The 24,658-nt window shown below is 38.1% G+C and overlaps 3 protein-coding genes across 12 annotated transcripts in view; 2 read left to right on the plus strand and 1 right to left on the minus strand.

Annotated features, from left to right (window-relative positions):
• LOC127985740 (rho GTPase-activating protein 32) overlaps positions 1–8,293 on the plus strand; it is a 103,577-nt gene extending 95,284 nt beyond the window's left edge. For 4 of the 8 annotated variants that reach the window (XM_052587858.1, XM_052587856.1, XM_052587859.1 and 1 more), the window contains 8 exons: positions 44–151; positions 1,140–1,285; positions 1,367–1,568; positions 1,669–1,814; positions 2,198–2,272; positions 2,369–3,139; positions 3,623–4,224; positions 4,933–8,293. In XM_052587858.1, the coding sequence (XP_052443818.1) occupies positions 44–151; positions 1,140–1,285; positions 1,367–1,568; positions 1,669–1,814; positions 2,198–2,272; positions 2,369–3,139; positions 3,623–4,224; positions 4,933–7,158 (4,276 nt within the window). In that variant the 3' untranslated portion in view covers positions 7,159–8,293. Of the gene's footprint in view, positions 1–43; positions 152–1,139; positions 1,569–1,668; positions 1,815–2,197; positions 2,273–2,368; positions 3,140–3,622; positions 4,225–4,932 lie in introns of all 8 variants that reach the window. The other 4 variants (XM_052587854.1, XM_052587855.1, XM_052587857.1 and 1 more) reach the window with 1 other exon arrangement.
• Positions 8,294–9,505: 1,212 nt separating this feature from the next.
• Positions 9,506–11,644, minus strand: LOC127985743 (anaphase-promoting complex subunit 13). 3 transcript variants are annotated; one of them, XM_052587864.1, is made up of 3 exons: positions 11,419–11,644; positions 11,190–11,295; positions 9,506–9,783 (listed from the first exon to the last, which is right to left on the minus strand). In XM_052587864.1, the coding sequence occupies exons 2-3, from the start codon at positions 11,286–11,288 to the stop codon at positions 9,658–9,660; spliced, it is 225 nt and encodes a 74-aa protein (XP_052443824.1). In that variant the 5' UTR covers positions 11,289–11,295; positions 11,419–11,644; the 3' UTR covers positions 9,506–9,657. The 3 variants fall into 3 exon arrangements, with proteins under 3 accessions (XP_052443824.1, XP_052443825.1, XP_052443823.1); XM_052587865.1 differs by having other exon boundaries at positions 11,190–11,334; XM_052587863.1 differs by having other exon boundaries at positions 11,190–11,340; positions 11,419–11,643.
• A 490-nt stretch (positions 11,645–12,134) lies between these two features.
• Positions 12,135–15,300, plus strand: LOC127985742 (lathosterol oxidase). Its single transcript, XM_052587862.1, has 5 exons — positions 12,135–12,272; positions 12,556–12,773; positions 12,878–13,010; positions 13,248–13,348; positions 14,354–15,300. Exons 2-5 carry the CDS (start codon positions 12,564–12,566, stop codon positions 14,807–14,809), a joined length of 900 nt encoding a protein of 299 aa, XP_052443822.1. The 5' UTR covers positions 12,135–12,272; positions 12,556–12,563; the 3' UTR covers positions 14,810–15,300.
• The last annotated feature ends 9,358 nt before the right edge of the window (positions 15,301–24,658 follow it).

Consider the following 24,658-nt stretch of genomic DNA (forward strand, 5'->3'; position numbering starts at 1 on the left):
GCATCTGTAGTTTTAACATTAAATAATTTTGCTTCTCTTGTAGGACTCTTGAGTTTCTTATGAGGCATCTTTCACACTTGGCAACCTTCAGCTATGTAACAAACATGCATACGAAGAATTTGGCCATCGTTTGGGCCCCCAACTTATTGAGGTAAGATCTCTGCATGATGCAGCTGTAATGTAAGTCAAAACAGATACTAATGGATCAAATTTGACTTGAAAATTGTAACAAAAACTGTAGTTAGTAACATCATCCATTACATTACTCAGTTTAGGTAATGTAATGTGACTACTCTGATTACTCTTGACCTCACTCTTGAACTCATTTATCACATTGATTTTAATAGGTTAATCTTGTACCATAGGGATATAAAAATGCAAAGAAAAAGATGTATTCTATTTGTAATTATTGACAACATTAATTTCATTCAACATTACATTATCAAGGTTTCCCACAAACTGAGGTTTTACACAATATCATAAAAATTTAAAATTAAAGTAAATCATTTTAAAATGACATCAAAATTAAAGGTTTTATTTGTTTACCTGCATGTCATGTGACTATTAACCAGCATTAGAGAACTGTTAACATGCAAATATGATACCCAATTATTAAAATATGTATTTTAAAATATTAGGGGTACTTTAATATATTACTGGAAAGAGTTTGGGAATTCTTGCATTACGTGTAAATAAGATATTATGTGGATTTGTTGGAAGACAGAAGCCTTCCAAAACAAAGTAATAAAGTATTAGATTACCCTCGGAGTGAAATTTGAAAATAAGAATGAATGTGCTCATCAGTAGTTGATGTAATGTTTAAATGCTAAGAAAACACTTCTTAAAACTGAAATGATTTTTGTTAATCCTGTGGTCAAATGCTGTGTGGCTGATTTTAAAATGTAATTTCTAATTACAAGTATTAAGTTTATGGAATCTGATTTTATAATCCAGATTCCAGATTACTTGTAACCAGTTACTATCCAGGGGTGAGTTTCCTAAAAGCAACTACAACCATAGGTAGCTAACAAACAAACAATGCTTTTGGGAAATGCATCCCAGTGGTACAATTTTAAAACTATGAACATAAAAACCTAGTATTAATAACTAATCTTGTATTTTTATTCCCAACTAAAAAGGTCAAAGCAAATCGAATCAGCTTGCTTCAGCGGCACAGCAGCCTTCATGGAGGTGCGAATACAGTCTGTTGTGGTGGAGTTTATTCTCAACCATGTGGATGTTCTCTTCAGCCCCAAACTGAGCTCACTCATACGAGAGGGAACAGGTGAGCAATATGGACAGATTTCAACATATTTTAAATTGCTTGCACTTCTAAATATTCATCACAGATTTCTTGTCTTTGTAGGACACAACTCTTTGTCTCGGCCTAAATCTTTGCTGGTACCCTCTCCATCCACAAAGCTGCTGACACTAGAAGAGGCACAGGCACGTACTCAGGCCCAGATCAACTCGCCCATCACTGCAGACAGCAAGTACATCGAGGTGGGAGAGGGTCCCGCAGCCTTACAGGGAAAATTCCACACGGTCATTGAATTCCCTACTGAGAGGTATAAAGCGAGCTTGCTGACATAAAGAAACCAATTATGTGCCTGTTATTCTCAAAGTAATACATTTCGTACATTTTAATTTATTTATTTTTTATCCTAGGAAAAGACAGCCAATAAAGTCTAAAAAGTCTCCAGTTGGCAGTTGGCGGTCTTTTTTCAACTTGGGCAAGTCTTCCTCAATGTCTAAAAGAAAACTACACCGCAATCCCAGTGAACCAAACGAACTCAAGGCCATGGCATTGGCTGGTTAGTGTTGTTCCATTTTGTCATCATTAAATGGTAGATAGTCATTAACACAAAATTAACCCAGTGGTTAATCAGGCCTTGTATCATGTGGAAGTGGTTTATTTTGCAGTAATGACCAGCTGATTGTATATTACCCTGCTAATTACTTTTGTATTTACTGAATAAATAAATGGACATGACATATCGATGTTAGTTTAAATGATTTTATTATGTGAGAGCAGAGACTGCAGAGTATTTCTGAGAGACAAGAACAATATCTGACCACAGATCAATTTGACAACAGACCAGTCAGATCAAATATTCTAGAACTCTAAATTCTAAACTGTTTTTGTTTTGTATAAGTGATTTTCTTATAACTTCTCTGTTGCTGCATATTTGTTTAGGAGGAAGAGGAGACACCGGTACTCTTCGGTCTGCCAAAAGTGAGGAGTCTCTCACCTCTTTACATAACGTTGAAGGTAACACACTCTTAAAGCTCTAAAAAAAAAGCTCATCCTCTACTTGTAAACCAGCCATTGTGAAATTGAGACACTTCTGCTTTTCCTTTAACACAGGAGAGTCTAAGGTGTACAGGCCACGCAGACCTCGCTCCAGCAGCGATGCTCTCTCTGCTTCCTTCAATGGTGGCCTGCTGGATAGCAGACAACACTGTAACTCATATGACAACCTGGGCCAAGGGGACAGTGATGGGGATGATGGACCAATCTCTGTGCCTGCTCTCATCTCCCCGCCACGTTCCGCTGACGATGTGGACCTGAGCCCCCCCGACATTGGCATGGCCTCTTTAGACTTTGACCCCATGTCTTTCCAGTGTAGCCTTCCTCTGGCAGAGACTTCCATTTTCTCGCTTGACACAGATGAAAACAGTCTGAAGAGGAGCCCGGGCAGTGCCAGTGGCTCAGAGCCAGTCTCGCCAGTCAGAGCTAAAGTTACGAGTCATTCTGTGTCTCCAGACCACAGTCCAGCCTTAAAGGATAGAAATAAACTGACCCCTGCATCCTTCTCAGAGAAAGCTCCAGTTCAATCCCTTGAGAGCAGTGAGAAGTCAGCTGTTGTGACTCCTCTAAGCATCTCTGAATCGGCTGCATCCATGATAAGGAAAGCACCAGAGAGCACTGTACTTCAGCCCTCTTCCCCTCCATCTCCACTCGACTCTCCTGCAAAATTGAGCTCTCTGTCAAGATCCACCGATCTGCCCCTGAGTGAAGCCATTCAACAAGAGCTTCTTTCTAAAGCTGCTACCTTTGAGAGTAAAGAGAGTAAAGGCATATCAAGCATTGAATGTTCACAGCCACAACAGGTCACCTGCTCTCAAGATCAGCCAGGTAAGCTGAACTGAAATACGGAGATATGGTATAGTAGCTAAAATCCATAATGCCTCTTGAGGATTCATTGACATTTTTATCCTAAATTAGTTTCATTCACCTCTTCTAGAATGAGAATGTTTTTAATTCCTGTTTTAAAATTAATTTGTAACATTTTAACAGCTGTCCTTCTATATCAGTTTTTAAAAGAGTACATTAAACAATACATTTTTTTTTATTATTATTGTATGGTAAACACTGTCATTAACACTGATGCCACTGTGATATGAACCTCCAAGGTATGCTGGGCTTCATAAGAGAATTATTTGATTTTTCAGGTTTAATTCATCAGGCTTTTACCAGTAGCGCTTTGCATGAGCACCCTAAATGTAGAGAAATCTGTCCACAATCTGTAGAAATTTAACATTTCCCCTATCTTACCTTCTCATGAATATTAGCCTGCTTTCTCCTTGTTTGAGTTCCCTCTGTTTTATCCATCCATAGGAGCCGTAGCTCTGGACTCGCCAAAGGGCAATGTCCCTGTCAGCTCTGTGCCCCTCATACCTCCCCCTCCCCCACCAAAGAACGCTGCCCGCATGCTTGCTCTAGCTTTAGCTGAATCTGCCCAGCAGGCCTCTATTCTCTCTCAGAGGCAATCCTCTGGACCCCCTACACCAGTGTCCCCCGTTAAGCCACAAGAGTTACTGGAGACCATGGACTGGCCTCCTCCTCTTTCCTTGCCATCACAGCCATCCCTGGAGGAAGCTGCAGTCGAAGCATCAAAGAGATCTGCTCCTATGTCTTCACCACCCTCCACCCCAACTGAGAAGTTAAACTGCTCTGTCAGTCTGCACCTCAACACAGCTGAGAGCGGGAAGCCATCCAGCATTTCTTGCAATAGCCAGGAAGTTATCTCTCCAGAGACCCCAAGCCACAGTGCTATGCCTTCTAGTCAACCTATTCAAGTTTCCCAAACACAAAAAAGCCCAGAAAGGCAGCAGCCAGCTGTGGGCCAGACACCTGTGAGCACAGACAAAACCACTACCACAATCACCACACCAGCTATCAGCAGCAAGGATACTGTCATTCAGCAACCCAGCTCTGAGGTAAGCACATATGGCACATGCAGGGATGTCAGTAGCACTAGAACTTAAGTGCCAAAGCTGAACATTAAGTAATCTTATAAATAGTGCTGTTAAACGATTAATCGCGATTTATCACACCCGAAATAAATGATTTTGTTTACATAATGAGTGTGAACTGTGTATATTTATTATGTCTACTATATATATATATATATATAAACACATGCATGTGTATATTTAAGAACAATATGTTTATATATTATATACATTTATATATAATATAAATATATAAATGTATATACATGTAAATATTTTCAAAATATATAGTGTTTATATATACATGATAAACACAGTACACATACATTTATCGCGTAACAAAAACTTTTATTTTTAATGAGATTAATCACGATTAATCATTTGAGCCAAATAATCCCCATTGTAAATTCAAAATTACAAAATCATGTTAAGCATTAGTGCTACTAGTTCTTAGGTCAAAAGCTGCCTGCCATTGTTTTTATTTAATTTGTTAGTATTTATGTGAACCTTTAGAGTGCATGTTTTTGCATGATGTGTGATTATTTTACCTTTTCCCATTGTAACAAAATTTGTATCAAAATTATTCAGTTCTTTAATCTGGTAATGATATCAATAATTTAAATTACAGTGCATGTAAATAAAAAAGGGGAAATATAAGAAACCTAACAGTGTTTGTTTGGGCTTAATCCCTAGATCCATATGACTGAAATGGTAATGCCACCAAAACCCATAAAGATGCCAGATCAGCCAGTCGCAATTCTCCAGCCTCAGCCACAAATACAGACTCAACCTCATGCAGCCATTCGGTCTCAGCCTCAAGTTCAGTCTCATTCTCAGTCACAAGCACAGCCGCAGTTTCAGCCTAAATCTCAGCCCAATGCTAGAGTTGCACCAACCCCTGCAGCACCTCTTGAACCTGTGGAAAAACCATGGGAAGCCATAAAGCCTGTCCATCCAAAAGCAGATAGTGCTTCTCAACACCATACTCAGGGAGTGACGCCGCCAACACCCCCAGTTCGTTCTATTGAAAGTAAATTAGCAATGGCTGCTCTCTATAACACTGAGGCTGCTAACCCCGCCAACTTTCATACCATCTTAGAAGCATCCATGAAAGGCTCAGTGGAGGAGACTCCCCCGCAATCTCATCCATCTCACCGTAGGGCTTCCACTCATCAGTCAGGTTACATTTACCACTCAAAAGGGGATCCTGCCCTACTGGAGCCCACCACAGAGGCGTATTACCATCAGCGGGTATCCCCTTCAGGTCAGGCTACGATGGCATACCATTACAGACCAGAGAGTGTTCCACCACACGTTTCTTATGTGTCGAAATCAGAGCCACAGATCTCCTATAGAGGCCACGGTGATGGCCGATACAATACAATTGGACCTAGGTCCTACCACCAGTCTATCAAATCTCGTGGCCCTCTGAGAAATGAATACATTTCTCCAGGCTCACTGCACCACTCCCATGGCTACAGCCAAGTAGATGGACCAACCGTGTACCCAACAATCCGCAGGGTCCACTCCCTACATGTGCCTCCTACCACTATCCGCTCAACGCCGGTCACCAGAACCGAGGTTCCACCAGATGATGAGTTATTTTACTACCAGCGCCCAGTCTACCACTGCAAATCTCACCAACCAGCCTCTCAAGCCGACTACCACGTCACACAGCTACAGCCTTATTTTGAGAATGGAAGAGTTCAGTACCGCTATAGCCCTTACTCTGGCTCTCATGTTCTGGATGCCCCTTTCTACGATGTGGACCATTACGGTACGATCCGCTTACGGCATGTCCATTCCTTTAGTGGTCGGGATAGTGCCCCTCTCCCTCGGTCTGCAGCCAAATCTGGAGCCTACCACTTCCTTTCAAGGCATTTCATTCCTTTAAAGGAGCATGGCTTCGTAAGCAGAGACATACCACCTTATGGTGGTTCAAAAGGGAGTGTTTACTTTGCATGGGATCCAGACGAAGCAGAGAGGCTTCGCATACACTCTATCCGCAGGGAAAGCCGTGCAAGACAAAAGGTGAAGGGTTCTGTTATGTCTCAGTATGACAACATAGGACCCTACATGCCAATGGATATAGACATGTTACACATGCGCAGCAAATCAGATTCCGGCAAAACTGTATTGATGGCAGCTGAGAGCAAGGAAGCCAGATATAATATCAATCCTGGATCTCAGCATGCTTCCAGGCACTTGATCTCCGAACCAGATGTCCTGATGTATATGGAAACAGAGAAGCACTGTCAAGGAAATGGGATGGGGGATAAGACCACCAAACAAGGCAGCTCCAGGACCTACTCGTCCATCCATTCACATCAATCGCAACTTCCACCACGAAGCCTGCAGCACTTACCAGAGGGTGGCTATCATGACCTGAAGTTTGAACCTGGGGAAAAGCAACCGAGCAGTAAACATTGGCATGAACACTCCGAGAGCAGAACCGCCCAACCTCGTTACGAAAGGTCAGATTTGGATCGCCACATATGCAGGGTTAAAGCCACGAGCAGTGCCAGTGAAGATGAACAAGCAGTTCCTGTGAAGCCAGCTCCTCCACCCAAGCCAGAGAGATCCCATAGCGTTAGAGAGCGACAGCATTACAACCAATCCAGTCTTCCCTCACATCTACCAGACAATTCAGACCTCAGTGGATCCTACTCTCATCAGTCACAGGGACAAAGTCAAAGTAACATTACTTTTCAGTCACACTATGACAACCTGGATGACTACCATCCGGTACCTCAGTCCCAAACCTCACTATCAAATCGGGGTGGTTCCAGCTCCTATCACAGCCCTGGTTTCTCAACTCCACATAGTAATCTTGCATACTCCACTGCCTTGGGACAGGGCACCTTCATACAGGCTGAGCTTTCAGTGCGGAGGCCAGAGACAGAGATTAATGCGGAGTAAACAGGCATTTAATGACAAATAAGATTATTGTAGGTATCAATAATTCACTCCAAGTTTAGCAGCCTCTGCGGGACAGTGGACTGCCTTCTGACTGTTAACATTCAGTTTTCTTTTTTTCTTTTTTTATGTACAAAGAAATGTAAAAGACTTTCTGACTTTTCATCAGTTGTTTAAACATTGTGACATGGAAATATAACTTGTTATATGCTGTAGATATCCTGTGAATTTGACAAATGGTACATGAACCATAACCAGATGAGTTATGTATATCTGAGAAGAACTACTGGATATAAGGGATTCGTTTTGTTCTGTTTTATTGCTTTGAAAAGGTCTGGGACTGGGTATAAATGAAGTGTAAAGGTTTGCATTTTAGAAATGCATGTAAACTACATTTTACAGAACAGTTCTGTGTACCTTGATATATTTGTGTATTGTGTACTTTCTGGATGTTACAGTAACAGTGGAAGGGAAGCCCTGTTTAAGTCATCCTACCTTCATTTTACACAACTAGGTGGTACATGAAATTCTTAATATTCTGCCTTAGGTTGGGGGCCCAAAATGTGCATCTTTTCCATTTTGTCCAAACTGTGCCATTACTATTATGTATGATACGGTTTCATCACAAGCAACTGGATTTCTTTCTTCATTCGAAAACTTGAACTCTGCTCGGATTGGCTGCTGTTTGTTGTTGGAGGGACCAAACGATGTATGCAGATTATGATGGCAGAAGTATTCATTAAGATATTGAAGAATGCCGGAAGGTAAGAGTGCCAGTGTGAAGTGACACATTTCTTGTCCCCCTTTCAGGGAATTGTGGTACTGAGAGAGTTTTTGATACATTTAGTGATTAAAATATGTTTTCTGACTGATTTTAGACCAGCACCTTACTTACATTTTTATAACGAGCTGCATTACTAAATTTCACAAAGATCCATAAACTTTAAATAAGGGGAACCACTTAGACTGGGAAAAAAATAGTTGGGTGGCTAGTGTGGAAAAAATACAGGCACCTCGTATGTAACCTCTGTTTTATGGGACCAAGCTGAAATTTTAATGCAGCATCTCCATACTTGCACTCTCCTCATGAGTACTTGATCCATGAAGCATTAAAGCCTCAAAGCCTAATTTAATCAAGCCTGTATGAACCTGTAGTCTGATTTCATTTAGCCTCGAATTACATTTACTCCTTTAATGCACATTTTTGGGGAGAAAGGATGTTTTATTTTTTTGGTAAAGCAAACAAAAAAGTAGGCTGAACATTACCGGTATTTCTCTTTAAAACAAATATTTATTCATCTTAAATCTGTAATATAATACAGCTGCTGTTTGATTTAATTTGGCTAGATTGTTGTAATAAAGACCTCCCTTTTAGATAGCATTTGATCTGTTAATCTCGAGCCATCATACTATAAATCCATAGCTATTTGGTCACATCCCCCCAAACCTCTGCACATCTGCTTAAGGAGCCACCTAGCTGAACGTCTTTCTGTAATACCAAGAAAGTATTATACATGTTGTCTATGACTAAAACATAATATGCTCACAGTTAGCCATGTTTCAGATATATTTGTGATGATAAATGGATCATCTCAGTGTCACCTTTGAACCCAAATAAAATTCAGCTTAGCCTGAAAGAAGGAATTATTTATTGATTCCATTATTTACTGCTTGTGCATTTAATTCAGTTTATTTATCTATTTTACACTTGCTTATGTTGTATTTGGAGTATTTTACCATAGTACAATCAAAATATCACCAAATTAGTCTAATTCTTGTTTCTTATCCAAATACAGTACAAGGAAAATATTTGAGGTTGGAAAGATTTTTTTTAAAGCAGCGTCATTCTTATTTCACTGCATTTTTTTATACAATTTTGAATTTAGATTTTATTTTTATTTTTTTCAATTTTAATATATTCTAAAATGTAATCTGTCAAAGCTGCATGTTCAGCAGCCATTATTCTACTTTAGTGTCATATGATCCTTCCAAATATGATTATTTGATGCTCAAGAAACAGTTACCAGTTGAATACTACTTAAAATAGTGCTTAATATTTTTGTGGACCCTTTGAGAATTCTTTGATGAATAGGAAGTTCAAAGAACAACTTGTTTGGAATATAAATCTTACGTAACAGTAAAATGTCTTTACTGTAATCTTTGATCAAATTAATTAATCATTTTTAAATAGAAGTATTAATACAAAAATAAACACTTTTGAATGTTAGCATAGGTATGATTTATACAAGAAGTGCTGTGCATTTTAGATACCAGTGTGAATTGTAAGAATGCTAACTGTGTACCATAAATAAATTTAAAAAACTAGCACAACTTAATTTGAATACAGCACTTTAAATTAATTTTTTTTATTCTTTAATATCAAAAACACATTGAATGCAAATCACAGTAGCATATAATCATAAGAAAATCGTCTTTTGCATCATAAGTCTTGTATAAGTGACCCACATAGAGGACAGATAAATGGACAGAGCATCTTCAAATCTAAGTACCAATGTTAGGGGTGTTTTCATGCAAACTCTGCAGGGCGAGATCTGACCACTTCATCTCTTGCTCTTTGACGGACTCGGTCGATCCGCCGTTGTCTTGCTCTGCTTCTGGAAGTTCACTCTGACAGAAAAAGGCATACAATTAATCTGACTTGTGCGTCTCAAAAAATATTGTGAAAAAGTTTTTTTTTTTTTTTCATAAAGTTACATTTTTATATATTCTAGATTCATTACATGTATAGTAAAGCATTTCAAAAGCTATTTTTATTTTGATGATTAGAGCTTACACCTCATGAATGTCAAAAATCTAGTATCTCAAAATAGTAGAATATTTACATTTGAGTTTCATTAAATGACCATCCCTACAGTATAAATTCTGAATCTCTTGTTCTTTGAAACCACAATAATGGGGAAGAAGGCACACTTGGCAATGGTCTAGAAGACAGTCACTAACACCCTCCACAAAGAGGGCAAGTCACAGAAGGACTTCACGGAGTGCTGTATAAATCATATTAAATGCAAAGTTGATTGGAAGGAATAAATTGGGTAGGAAAAGGTGCACAAGCAACAGGGACGACCGTAAGATTGAGAATACTGTCAAACAAAGGCGATTCAAACACTTGGGAGAGGTTCACAAGGAGTGGACTGAAGCTGGAGTCAGTGCATCAAGAGCCACCACGCTCAGACGTCTTCAGGAAAAGGGCTGCCAAGCAACTTCTAAATTGGAAACAACGTCAGTAGCATCTTAACCTGTTGCTCTAGTCAAAAGTCCTCTTTTCAGATGAAATTAAATTTAGCATTTTATTTTGAAATCAAGGTCTGGAGGAAGAATGGAGAGGCACAGAATCCAAGCTGCTTGAAGTCCAGTGTGAAGTTTATGAAGTCAGAGATGACTGGGTGCTGTGAGGTCTGCTGGTGTTGCTCCATTGTGTTTTATCAAGTCCAAAGTCAATGTAGCCGTCTACCAGGAGATGTTGATGCACTTTATGCTTCCATTTCCTGACAAGGTTTATGGAGATGCTGATTTCCTTTTGCAGCATGACCACAGTGACAAATCCACTTCCAAGTGGTTTGCTGACCATAATATTACTGTGCTTGATTGGCCAGCTAACATGCCTGACCTGAACCTCATATGGAATCAATGGGATATTCTCAAGAGAAAGATGAGAAACGGTCGATCCAACAATACAGTCGAGCTGAAGCTCAATGGTGCCCCAGGCCCCTTTTTTCACAATATTCATATTTTTTAGATGCACCTGTACAGTGGATTTACAGGCAATTACGGCAAACCTGATATCACATAAAACAGATGTAAAGTATTCATATTTCCACGTGCAAAATATGTTGCTGTCTCTCTATACATAATGAAAAGTAAAAAAATAATAATAATAATCATGTGTTGTGCATATTCCGCTGCTCACTGGAGTATTAACAGTACTCTCCATCATTGCGAAGATTACTTCACATAATATATTTTAACCTACGTAATTTAATGCACATCTCAAAACTGTAAATGTGACGTTTTACCAGTGGGATTGTGACATCTTCATATGGCAGTCTGTCTTCTCTCCAGGCGTCATCTGTGAGATCGAGAACTCTTCCATCTCTCTGCACTTCACTGTCCATGGTCAGACTTCGGTACACATTCAACAGATCAAACTACGTTGAAACACTGTATCTATCGTAAGTTATGGAGTGCATGGAAAAAATGAAAGCTATTAAATTATCCTAGTAAAAGTAATAATACATAACGTACCCGTGCAGTCTACTGCCCAGCACTGCCGTTTGTTGTTATGTCGCTCTCTGATGACGACATCTCCTATCCATTGAACCTTTTCTGCCAAACGTTACGTAACTATTTTCTGATTACAATATAGTCGAGCCGATGTGGTTAGATTAATGAACTTGAGGAATGACAATGTTTCTTTAATAGACTATGATTAATCTGCAGGTTAACGCCTTACAGTGGTGAACGGTTTGTGAACAGACCTTTTCATTGATTCTTTTGAACCGGTTCACAAACCACATATAATTGAATCATTTGCTAATTGTGACGAACAAAACCTGACGGAAACATGTTTACCATATATCAAATATGTATTACAGTTCTATGCAGAGTTGGGTTTTACTAAAACGAACAAAACATTTCAGATGGAAATTAATTTAGAATTGTTTATATAAATACTATTTATTTTCTAAATAACTGAATCATGTCTGTAACAAACTGAACTGAGGCAGATTTAAATGCAATATAAATAATTCTTAATAAAAGCCAATCGAGAAAGTCACAAAGAACAAGATGTGCGCTTCGTGATGATACAAGTTAACGACGTCAAATAATAATTTGATCTGTTTTCAACCGGTTCTTCTAAATGAACTGTTCAAAAGAACCGAGTCGCACAAACGAGTTGGACTTCCTATCACTAACGCCATGACCAGATCTCGCATCTGTCCAATGAGATGTCAAGAAACGGGCTCGCGCTCTGAGGAAGTGAGCTGCTATTGGCTGCGTCCTTTTTAGTTTCTAGTGAGAGCAGAAGGACGGCCTCTGTGAGGCTTTTAACCTCACGTATTTTCTATTCTGGAGTGTCTTCAAAATCACCTTTACAGGTGAGTAGATCGTTTCCTACAATTACAGCATTTGTTTTCAGACATGAACATGTATTGTCAACAATAATACACTGCGTTAATTCTGTCTGCTCTTTTTCTGATTCATTTTGTCTTAGAAAAGTAAAAATATTTACAATATTGCTTGAAGTGCACTGGAGTGTTTCTAGTATTTTCATTGTTTGTTAGAGTATGGCAGTAACGTTAATGACTAAGTGAATTATTTAAAAGCCTTTTTGTTCATTCACATTTTAGACAGTTAATAACACTTCTGTCCAACTCATAGGGTCAGAGATGGACCTTGTGCTCAACTTTGCAGATTATTACTTCTTCACTCCGTATGTGTATCCCTCATCCTGGCCGGAGGACGAGGCTCTGCGGCAGATCATCGGCTTGATGGTGGTCACCAACCTGGGTGCTGCGATCTTATATCTAGGCCTGGGTGCTCTGAGCTACTTCTTCATTTTTGACCACAAATTAATGCAACACCCTCAATTTCTGGAGGTTTGTTTCCCCATCTAGCAATCTACTTTCTTTAAAATGAGTATATTTATATACAGGTACGTATATATTTGTATGTTTTTTTTTCTTTCTATTTTTGACCACAGAACCAGGTGCAACGTGAAATAAAATATGCTCTGTGGTCTTTGCCCTGGATCAGTGTACCAACAGTAGCATTGTTTTTCGCCGAGGTCAGAGGATACAGCAAACTGTACGACAGTGTAGATGAATCGCCATTTGGTGAGATCTTTTGCTTTATCAAATGGGTATACTGTATGAAGTGCTGGATATAACCACCCATTTTTAAACTTTAAGGAAAGCTAGGCCAGAAACATTAAAAACATTATTGAATCTGGATGCAACAAACCAACAGCCCTAATTTTAGAAAGTACCAGTGATGCAGCCTGTCAGATGTGCGTTAGATAATCGTGTTGCTATGGGCATAACCATCTCATACTATTTCTGCTTGTTTTTCAGGATGGTCAGGACTGATTTTCAGCATGATCTCTTTCCTGTTTTTCACTGACATGTGCATTTACTGGGTTCACAGATTCCTTCACCACAAGTTGATATATAAGGTATTTAAGATATATATATGAACTGCCTCGCATTGACATTTAGGTAAAGATGAGCAAAGATGGATAAACTCCTGTTATGTAGTGTTGTTTTTTAATTTATAAACTTAATATGCTTGAGTTGTGATTTAAGGTATTTTTTCCTATTAAAAGCATGCATGTAGGAGACTGAGTAAATATGTTCTGCTCAAGCTCAGTTACTTATAGTTTATTAATGAACAACAGCCAAGAAAATGAATAAGATGGGAATAAAGAGTAATATTGCAAAAGATTAACGGTAATATTATTGAGGAGACAGGATGTCTTAACCAATTGAAACAATATTCCCAAGAAAACATGCTTTGAAAATCTTGAGAAGGTAAATAATAAAGAGAAAATCTAATTTTGTTATGTTTATTTTATGTAATTAAATGTTATTTTAGAATTATTTTTATACTATGATGTTATAAACATTTGAATTAGAGTTTATTTGCAGTTTTTTTTTTTTGTGATTTTATGCACTATTGCCATTTTTTGATCCTTTAAAGTCTTTGATTTCGGGATCAATTAGATTTTTTAAAACTTCAACTTAATTCAGTGTTGTTATTTATTTATTTTTTTCAATTCTGTTTTTTTTTTTTTTTTCAGGTAACATTAACATTTTATTCCATCTTTATTTCAGTTACAAAGAACAAAATATTTTGGGAACTGTTGACAGTAACCACACTGTTTTAATATAAGCTTTATCCCAATTCGTGAAAGGATTTTCAATTCACCACTATTCACCTAATTCGTTTTGTGATATTGAATAAAAAGTTGTACATTTGATAAAAAAAAAATGAGAATTTAATATTTGCTCCACCATACTAACATCTGTGTGATAGGTACATAGTAATAATGACACCTACACTGTTCAAAATACTACATATTTTATCTTATTTTAAACATGATTTCAGCTACCAGTACAAGTGTAGTACTTTCAGCTCCATATAACTTACTTGTTGTTTTACTCTCTTCCCTCATATACAGTATTTTCACAAACCACATCATGTGTGGAAGATCCCCACTCCGTTCGCCAGCCACGCTTTCCACCCCTTGGACGGATTTCTTCAGGGCCTGCCATACCACATCTACCCTTTCTTCTTCCCCCTACACAAGATTCTCTACTTAGTCCTGTATGTGTTCGTCAACATATGGACCATTTCCATCCACGACGGAGACTACCGCGTGCCCAGTCTGATGGAACACATCATCAACGGTTCAGCTCACCACACAGACCACCACCTCTTCTTCGACTACAACTACGGGCAGTACTTCACCCTGTGGGACCGCATCGGAGGCTCCTACCGCTACCCTTCAGCCTTGATGGGGAAGGGGCCGCACGACCACATTAAAAAACTGATGGCAGAAGGGAAGCTGAACTCAAACGGCGTAAACAGCCAGACTAATAATAACAAAAATGGTGTTCATGTCAAGAAAGAGTAGCTAGGCAGAATAAATATCAGGAATGAGTTTCAAGGTAAGATGTTTGCTCTTAAAACAAGTTCTTATTCACAAGAGACTCTTAGCACTAAAACAATCAGTTATGCATGTAATCGCCAAAAAGAAGAGAGGACAAAATGTGAATATTTCCGCCAAGTAGTTGCCAACCTGTGCTATGGCTACCATGTTGCTATTCTTGCTATTGTGTAACTTAATATGAATAACTTAAATTAACAGGCTTCTGTCAAGTAAGCGTCTATAATTTCACTGTCATAAACATTCAAAGAATGTATGAAGATTGACAGACTTTGCCTTCAGTTCACCCTTCCATTAGCAGTCGTTAAAGTACACAAGACTCTGACATTCTCCATAGCTTTGTTTTCGTTGAACTGAGTTTCGATGAAGACTACAGTCATCTTGTTGTAAAAGAGATTCTGTGGTTTGCTTTTGATATGAAATGCACATTCTTTCCAAATAAAAAAAAAAATACTGTACTTCATTGGTGGTGTTATATTGGGCATGGGAATCTGAGGTCAAGTTATGTAATCCTGCACTTATTCTTCGGATTGAAAGACACTTTGATTGTGGAGGAGAGAGCCAGACTGCTCAAGTATCACAATTGTTAATAGCAAACACTGTAGCTTTGAGTACACTGACATGTTATTGTCCTTTGCAGAATAGCAACGATCATGTAACCATCATGGCACACACTAGAGGGTGCAGTTGAATCACACATTATTCAGGTATTTGTGATTAAAGGATTTAAAGGTGCAGAAGAAATGTAGATTCTAGTAGTTTTATTGACAAACCCAATGAGTGAAAAGAACGGCCTTGCCAGAATTCTTGTTTGCATCACAAAAATACTTTTCCCAAGTGTGGGAAGGAATAATCATACAACTCTATTACTGTTAAACAAACAAACAAACTCAAATGAACCATATTTGTTCTTCATTATTTAAATGAGGAGAAAAATCTCTTAGCAATGCGTTGTTAGGCTAATTTATTTCATGCTCCTGTTAAAAACATCCTGGCAAACTAATTAGTGTCTATGGCAACAGTATGTATGATTTTTATGACTTATGCATTGCCACAAAGGTTATGACAAGGGATAAACACAGGAACTAAGATGTAACAGCCGTTGAATCACTTGTTAAAGATGCACGCAACTTTGATTAAAATGTGTGTTGGAGGGAAAACTACATGCAAATGACCACACATGAAAAGCATGTGACATTGCATTCAGTGCTTTATGGAATAAAAATGATAATAATATGAATAGTATAATAATAGTTGAAGTTGTCCGTTTTTATTATTGTGTGTTGATGAGACTGGGCTGGCGGGGTTCCTCCAGGTTGAATGCTGTGAAAATCAAATGGCATTATGCTTCTACTTCACATGCTTTTAATGATTTGCTTGAAGGAATAGTTCACCCCAAAATGAACATTTGCTTAAAGTTTATTCAACCTCAGGACATCTGAAAGGCTCATTTCTTTCTTCAGAGGAATGCATTCTTCATGTATCCGGTGGAGTGTATGGGGGATGTCAGAGTAAGAGTCCAAACAGCTGATAAAAACAACACAATAATCCACACCATATGTCCAGTGCATCAGTTACTATCTTGTGAGGCAAAAAGCTAAATGTTTGTAAGAAACAAACCCATCATTAAGGAATTTTTAATTTAAACCATCGATACTGGCCAAAATCCGTAATCCATAATATTGCTTCCTGCATTGAAAAAAAAAAGTCCATCCTCTGTTGTCCTCTCACATCAAAATCCACAGACATGTTTGTTTAGAAGAGTTTTGGACCTTCAGCTTTCACTTGCTTGCTAGCTTGATGGATTTGTTTATTAAAAACACACATCCTTCACAAGACGTTAACTGATGGACTGGAGTCGTGTTAATTACTTGTAGATTGTTCTATACTTGTGAGATATTGTTAACTTGTTCTTATCACCTGTTTGGCTCTCATTCTGACGGCACCCATTCACTACAGAGGATCCGTTGGTGAGCAGCTGATGCTAAATTTCTCCAAATCTGTTCTGATGAAGAAACCAACTCATCTACGTCTTGGACGATCTGAAGATTCATTTTCAGCAAATGTTCAACTATTCCCATGATAGTTTGTAATATAATGTGCAATTCCTTCAGTTTTGTTTGCTTAATTTATTTAGCAAGTCTTGTTTATTTTGCACGCCTGATGATTTGAGCTACAGTATGTCACAGTATGTCACAGTATGTAAGTTTGCTGCTGTGCTCTTGTGCATATGTGAACTGTTGTGCGCCCGTGTGTGTGTGTGTGTGCTCTTGTTTTTGTGACAGCAGGACACAACTCTGTATAATGACATGGGTATGACACAGGTATTACAATGAGAGGTTGACTTATGAGGACATAACCCATGTCCCCATTTTTCAAAACGCTTATAAATCATAAAGAATGAGTTTTTTTTTAGAAAGTAAAAATGCACTAAGTTTCCTGTGAGGGTTAGGGTTAGGTGTAGGGATGGTGTACAGCCATAGAATACACAGTTTGTACAGTATAAAAATCATTACGCCTATGGGATGTCCCCACTTTTCACAAAAACAAGCGTGTGTGTGTATGAGTGTGTGTTTGTGTGTGTGTCTGTGTTTGTGTGTTTAGGAAGTGAGAGAGTTTATGAACCCAATCACTGAACTTGAAAATGGTCTTTTATTTCATGCTGGGTGAAATGGCTTTATTATACGGTGGATGTGCATGCAGGCGTGGGATGCTGGGTGACTCATTTGTATCCTGGCAGCTAACTGAGGTACAGGAACACATCATTTCAAAGTTCACACTGTGGGTACCACCAGGAGCACTATTGCTTTGTGCACAACAATGCCACATTTTCTTACCCATTATTATGATCGCGATAAACCCAAAGAGGAAATTAATCATTACATTTCTGTCCACCTAGAATAATCTCCAGCCTTTATTTGAATCGGTTTCATTGCATGCTGAACGGAGAGTGCTGTACTGCAGCTGTGGCCAGTATCTTTCAATTACAGCGCAGACCAATGCTCATTCTGTTGGGCTTCTAATGATATCTGCAGGCTGTTTACAAATGTCCCTTCCACAGAATGTATTTCCACACAAATTAATAAGACCAAGTAACACCTTTAGGAAATCTTTTCATTTCAAAGGGATGAAAACCCCCTTGATGCTGATTTGGTGGTGTTTTGGAGGAAAGTGTTTTTTTTGTTTGTTGTTGTTGTTGTTGTTGTTTTGTCTTGAATTTGAGGTTGTTGTTTCTTTTGTGCTTTTACTATTGTGATTTTACTATTATTATTAGTGATTTTTTTTTTTTAGTTTACAAATATATAGGCCTAAATTTAAATTCAAACATTTTATATATTTTATATAAATTAAAATTCTGTCATTAATTATTCACCCTCATTTAATTCCCAAAACGTTAAGACCTTTATTCCTCTTTGGAACACAAATTAAGATATTTGATAAAATCCAAGAGCTTTCTGACCTTTCATAGACAGCAACACAATTACCACACTCAAGGCCCACAAAGGTAGTAAGAACTTTGTTAACATAGTCTGTGTGACATTGGTACAGAGGTACAAGCTATACAAGAAAACAATTTGTGTGCAAAGAAAACAAAAATAATAACATGCATTCATGAGAGTACCACAATGCAAGCATGCACCGTTTGCAAGCAGAAGAATGCACATATGCGTCGTGGAATGCACATCAAAGCCTGATATGGAAGAGAAGAAATTCTACAATAAAGTCATTACTTTTGTTTTCGTCCTACACAAAATAAATTCTCATAGCTTCATATTAAGGTTAAGGTTGAACCACAGATGTCACATAGAATATTTTAACTATTGTATATATGTCTTTGTTCAAGTTCAGTTGTGAATTGGCATAATAATTTTGAGGATGATCATATCATTTGAAACAGTTATGCTCATTCTGCAATTTTAATTTATTTTTTTTATATTTGGGGGGTGGGTGGGTATTAGTATCTTACTTAAAAAAATGCTTGTGTTTGTCAACATCATGTTTAATTAACTTTTCTTCATGTGCATTTTTTTAATCTTGTCCTTGTTATTGTTGATAATAAAACTAATCTGAGTTTCCATAATGCCATCAAAACAGAGGAAATAATTCCGTCTGAAATATTTCAGTGTTTTTATCATTAACAAGATCTTGTTCATAATATCTTGTCTACTATACTATATGTCTTATTTCTGTAAATACTAAGCTAAAAGCAATCTAGTATTAATTTAACACTTCAAAGGCAATCTTAAGACAATGGCGCCTTTTTAAAGAACGATGACTGTAGTCACAATGTGACAAGTGTTGATGGCATTCATCCCTGAGGATTATGACCATGTTTGTGTTATTACTGTATGTAAAAGACTGCCTTCTTCCCGGATTGTGTAAAAATCTCTTTTAGCTCTGCCTGCTTCATCAAAAATGAAAGGCCCAAAGCAAACACCTGAGGTTGTCTATCAGTTCCACTTAGATGAAGAACAATTCCTCTTTCTTTTTTAGCACCGCTCTTATAATGTGGAGAAATAGGAGATGTCATTTTGAATTTATTATGAGCATCAAACTGAAACGGAATGGCCTCTTTTGGGGGCTTGTTTGTTTGTTTGCGTACGCAGTAGTACACTTTTATTTCTGATTCAGTCAGTGAGCAGCTAATAATACTAGAAATGAACTGCCATGCTTGTTTATTGCTAGCACAGGACTGAACTACTGATAAAGAGGGCAACATTCGCTATCATGATATCTCTGAGGGTGCATGTTGCTTGTGGATTCATAATTAAAAGTGCAGATTTGCATTTTGCTAAAATGTTTAAACCATAATCCAGTTAATAGTTCAGTTAATTCATATAAAAATCAGTTCTGTGGCCCATGCTGTGTTACCCAGACAGAACAGTACTGCTAGACTGATAATTGATCGTTTTTTCCATAAAAGAGTTAGAAGGGGAAAAAAACACCATTTACACATACTTTTACAAAACAGCAGTGTTTTAATATTACTGTAGAATAAGTAAATAAACTACATCTTTAATTAAACCACAGTTATGTTTCATTCTCTCTGTTGCAATTTAGCCAATATCAAAATAATAATAATAATAATAATGAACATGACAAGGCATGTAAATAAATAAAACTGGAATAGAATATTGTGCACAGACTCAAAAACATGTTTAGTCCTAAATTTATAATCTATGTTTTTTAATTGCACATTACATGCCCATGCATTTGGATTACACAGTTTATGAGATAATGCAATAGATATTTCAGTGATTGGCACTCAGATGAACGCTGGTGTTGTGATTTTAGGATCACATGTCTCTCAGGTGTCTATCAGATGATCACGTCCACCTTTCTTAGTTTAGCCACCAGTCATAGACTTTTACTATGGAATGAGTTACTGCCAACAGCGGCTGTTTGATCATTCTGAATTAATGCAAACTGGAGGTCAACTGATTTATCTAAAGGATTGTGAGATATTGTTCACTTTTAGAGCCTCATACTGAAGATAAACAAGAGTAATTAACAATTACTAAATGAATTCTAGGAATGATAAAGGAATAACGTGCAAAAGATGCATAAAATGCAAGTGATTAGGTTGGGTGTTGCCATGGCATAGTTACGTTATCTTATGGAAAGATAAACTTTTGTTTCTCTCAAACTAAAAAGGTGAAGAACTTCATTATGCATCAAACAAGTAGATGGAAGATTATATATAACATATGTAAATTAGAACATCATTCACTAATAATATACAACAGTGCCAAGATCTCTGGAGAGATGTTTGTTTAAATGATATTTTCATTAGCTGACTGCAAATTAGCAGTCTGGTAGTGATGACTTTTTCCACTGCTTGTGTGTGGGTAAAAATACAGTGAAGAAAGATGCAGGAATCCATTTGAGCAGCCTTGAACTTGAAGTTCTGTGAGATGCTGATCTCCTGGAGCAGCAGAATTCTGGAACATGCAAATGAGACCTAAAGCAGGTGCAGAAGATCCATGCATTTGAAAGTACCTTAAAGTAAAGGTTTGCTCTCCACAGCTCAACCTTGTTACAGATGTTTGTATGTCTTTTGCCTTTCTGAGCCAGAGACTCAGAACATGGTCAATCCAGTTTTGTTTCTCTAGGATAGAAACTTAAGACATGCTGCATTTGTTGCTGACTCGCTGGACAAAGTCTCTGAACGTAAGGTTAATGTCTCTTTCCTCACAGACTGGAAGCTCAGAAAGTGGTTGTATCTGTTTCTAACTCGAAAGCTGGATACTCAGAGCTTGGTTGTATCTGTTATGTCTAACCGGACGGACCAGAGATTGGTCAGTGGTGCCTATGTAACAGTCTTATTGCCTCGTAGACCAGAGACTCAGAACTTGTCGATCTATTAATGTCCCTTCCCTCACAGGCCAGGGACTCAGAACCTGGTTGTATATGTTAATGTCTCTTCCTCATGATCCAAAGACACCATGATACCACCCTTTTCCCTGGCTCTTGTCCACACTCAGATGCTGTGGAAAGGCCCTGACCTGTTTATGCTAAGTAGACCAAGTCTCTGTCATTGGAGGTGTTTTCCTCGGATTTGAGATCTTTGAGGGAAGTATGTGCTGGAAGTTCTCCGCATCCTTACTTTCAGTTCCTACTCCTATTATGACTACCCTGTTTACAGCCAATCTCAGAGCTATCTGAGTCTTTGCCCTCTGTCCTTCCACTTCCTGCTCTCCTTTCTGGGGTCATGCCTGTGAGTGTTACAGTATATCCACTGTAACCCCAGAACAGGGCTGTGGGTGTTCTGCTGGAGATTTCTGCAATGGACAAACCTGTTCTGGCTAGTCCTGACCCGTCCTTTTGATGGGGTGTCTTACTGTTATTCCTAGTTTCAAGAACAGGTGCATCATACTCTCATTTTTGCCTACCCTCTCACTGTCCCGGTTTTGCACTACAAGCTGCCTCAGATCTACTTTAGACACACAGTCAACATCTTCCACAATTATGAGTGGTTTCCTTACAGTGAGCTATATGTTACTCAAAAGGAGACTCTTAAACATGACATCCTTTTCTGCCCTAGGGTCATCTTTGCCCTCCAAAATACATTTTCCATAAGCACTCATAGTACTCTCTGGGAGATTAGTGATGGCTTTAATTAGGAAAGCTGAGAGATAAGAGGTTTTGATAAAAAGCATACTCTGGATTACGCAGTTCTTCATAATTGTTAGTGATAACCCGGCTCTGTCTATGAAACCATAGACAGTTGGTGCATTGGTTTTTCTCAGACTAGCCTTAAGGAAGTATGTCAAAGGTACCTTTGCATCCTTTGAATACAACTATATGTTGTTATTAGAAGTCTCAGGGTAAAAAAAAAATCCATACCACATGCTTATTCTCTAAGACTATGCAGGCACCTGTCTCTAGATGACTATGTGCAAGGAGACTCAGATAAAGAATAGCTATGGAAGAGTAAGAAGTTGTGTTATATGAGTGAGTGAATCCAGCACTCATGGTAAGGCTAGTAGAGGCCATTTACCTTACCATTTTGCTAGTAATTCTGTCTTCATGAAATATTATTCATCAGCGGGTCCCTAGGTGCTCTGTGGTTCAGGTTGAGCCTGACTTTTTCCAGTTCACTCATCCTTGTCCCTTCTCCTTCACACCTCTCTCCATTTGAGCTGGAAAGCTGTTGTTTGAGCATTTCACAAATCGCTTCTATTGTCTTTTTTTTTTTTTTTTACCAGAGAAGTTTCCAGCAAAGCTGACCTTAACTCAGCTTTAGTCTTATTTAGATTGGTACTTATTGCACTTAAACTCTCCATCTGTGCTGACATGTCATTATGGGAATTGGACAACTATGTTTGCAGAGTGGACCACATCAGTTTTCAGCTTTTTTAACTGGATTGCACGTTTTAAGTCTCTGAAGACAATTGAAATATATTTAAGCTCTTAACTTGAAGTTGTCTCTTCACAGATCAGCCAGCTCATTTTTGAGTCCTGGTCATGGGTAAGGGATATTTTGTTTATGGCATGGTTTAGTTAAGTAGGCCAGTTTAGTGCTATAAGTAAAAAAACATATGTGTATTTCTATGAGAAATTACTTACATTCAACAACTGCAATGTGCTAAAGAAAAAAAAAAACTTGACAAAGGTTTTGCTAAATTTGTCACTTCTCTCCACTGTGCAACCAGTCCTACTTCTAAATACTAAGGAGTTGAGCAGTTAGACTTTTAATCAGGCTTGAGAGAACCGCTTGCTAAGCAACTGGTTTCTGACGCCGTGAAAGAACTTTGTGAACTTAGTGAACTCAATTTTGATACCAAAGTTACCTCCATTGTTATCTTCCAGTGTATTGACTTGTGTTGATAAAACAGAAGGCTCATTCCAAGAACAGGGATGCCAATTATGTAGGGATTGGTACTCACGTCATGTTGACATTGTGATTTTTGGACCACACGTCACTCAAGGTGCGGTTATGAGCATATCAGATAATCACCTCTCCCCATTCTTAGTTTGGGGCACCAGCCAAGGACTTTTACCAGGGACTGTTTGATCATTTAGAATTAATGTAGAATTATATTAATTCAAATGAATTTAAATGAGAGAGTTGGTCAAATGATTTATTCAAAAGGACTGGTGATGTATTGTAAAGTTGTAGAGCCTCTTACTGTATTATCAACACAAGGAAGACACAAGTTTAATCAAATAAATGTTATTAACAAAAGATAAACAAGAGTCATTGCAACTACTAAATGAATACCATGAATAATAAAGGGGAAAAAGTGCACAAGATGCATAAAATCTATAAATCACTGCAAGTGATTACGTTGGGTGTTCCCATGGTACAGTTAAGTTATCTTATGAAAAGATAAACGGTTGCTTCTCTGAAACTAATCAAGTGTAATTAATTCATATTAACTGACATCATCAAAACTACATACTGATGATAATATAGAACAATGCTAAGGTCTCTGGAAAGAGGTTTGACCTGTGATAAAACTGGGCCCTAGAATGTGCAGTTCACTATAATTTTTATCAGTCACACAAACAGGTAACATTTCTGTAATAGTACTAATAAGCTGAAAATGTATAATAATCAATAACGATCAATACCTACTTTCATATTCAGTGTTAGTGCAGGATAAAACTGAAGTAAATTAGCTTAGAGTTGTTCGTGATCAGCCTGGGAATTCTGGGTATTTCCTGAAGTCAACTCTGAAACCTGTGAGGCACACATCATTCTCTGATATCCACTCTAAAATGATCTATCCAGACCGTCAGTTGTGCGTTTCCTCGCAGCAGGGGTGGCAGTCTCAATCTGAGGGAATTCTGCTGCGGGCGAGATAACCGTCTTAATGAATAAGCGAAGCCTTTATGGAAGACATTAAGAAGTGACAGAACAAAGATGCCGCGCTGCTTTTATGTGCGACTGCCGTTTGCATATTGTTTGTGAATCCAAAGTGGATAAAAAGCTGGGGCTGTTCTCTGATCAAGGGAAAGCGAGTTAGGGGTAAAACGTCACTTTCAAGGCGATGCATGTTGGCTGATTTGTCCATAATTGGAGGGAACACTCTGCTGAGCTTGTAAATAACAGGATACAGTGTAAACACACTTAAATCAGTGACATGCTGAGCATAGTGTGATGGATTGACTGATACACTCCCTTATTGGAGGTCCTCTTTTAAGGCAAGGCCATCTTGTAAAATGTCATGGTATTTATCAGTGCAACTAAATGTCAGCTAGAGCTTCTTTGACTGACTCTCTGACCTATGCATGCCAGAGATTTTCAGATAATATTTGTTTTTATATTGGTGAAGGACATCCCTTATGGATCCGACACTAAGAAGATGA

This window comes from Carassius gibelio, chromosome B21 (assembly GCF_023724105.1).
Source record: "Carassius gibelio isolate Cgi1373 ecotype wild population from Czech Republic chromosome B21, carGib1.2-hapl.c, whole genome shotgun sequence".
NCBI classification, from domain to species: Eukaryota; Metazoa; Chordata; class Actinopteri; order Cypriniformes; family Cyprinidae; genus Carassius; species Carassius gibelio.

Excerpts from the sequence above, each read along its gene's own strand:
- LOC127985743 (XM_052587864.1), bottom strand. The coding sequence starts at position 11,288 with ATGGACAGTGAAGTGCAGAGAGATGGAAGAGTTCTCGATCTCACAGAT. Across the intron at positions 9,784-11,189 it reads AAGATGTCACAATCCCACTG|AGTGAACTTCCAGAAGCAGA; the intron begins GTAAAACGTCAC and ends TTTTTCTGTCAG.
- LOC127985742 (XM_052587862.1), top strand. The coding sequence starts at position 12,564 with ATGGACCTTGTGCTCAACTTTGCAGATTATTACTTCTTCACTCCGTAT. Across the intron at positions 13,011-13,247 it reads TGTAGATGAATCGCCATTTG|GATGGTCAGGACTGATTTTC; the intron begins GTGAGATCTTTT and ends CTTGTTTTTCAG. Across the intron at positions 13,349-14,353 it reads ACCACAAGTTGATATATAAG|TATTTTCACAAACCACATCA; the intron begins GTATTTAAGATA and ends CCTCATATACAG.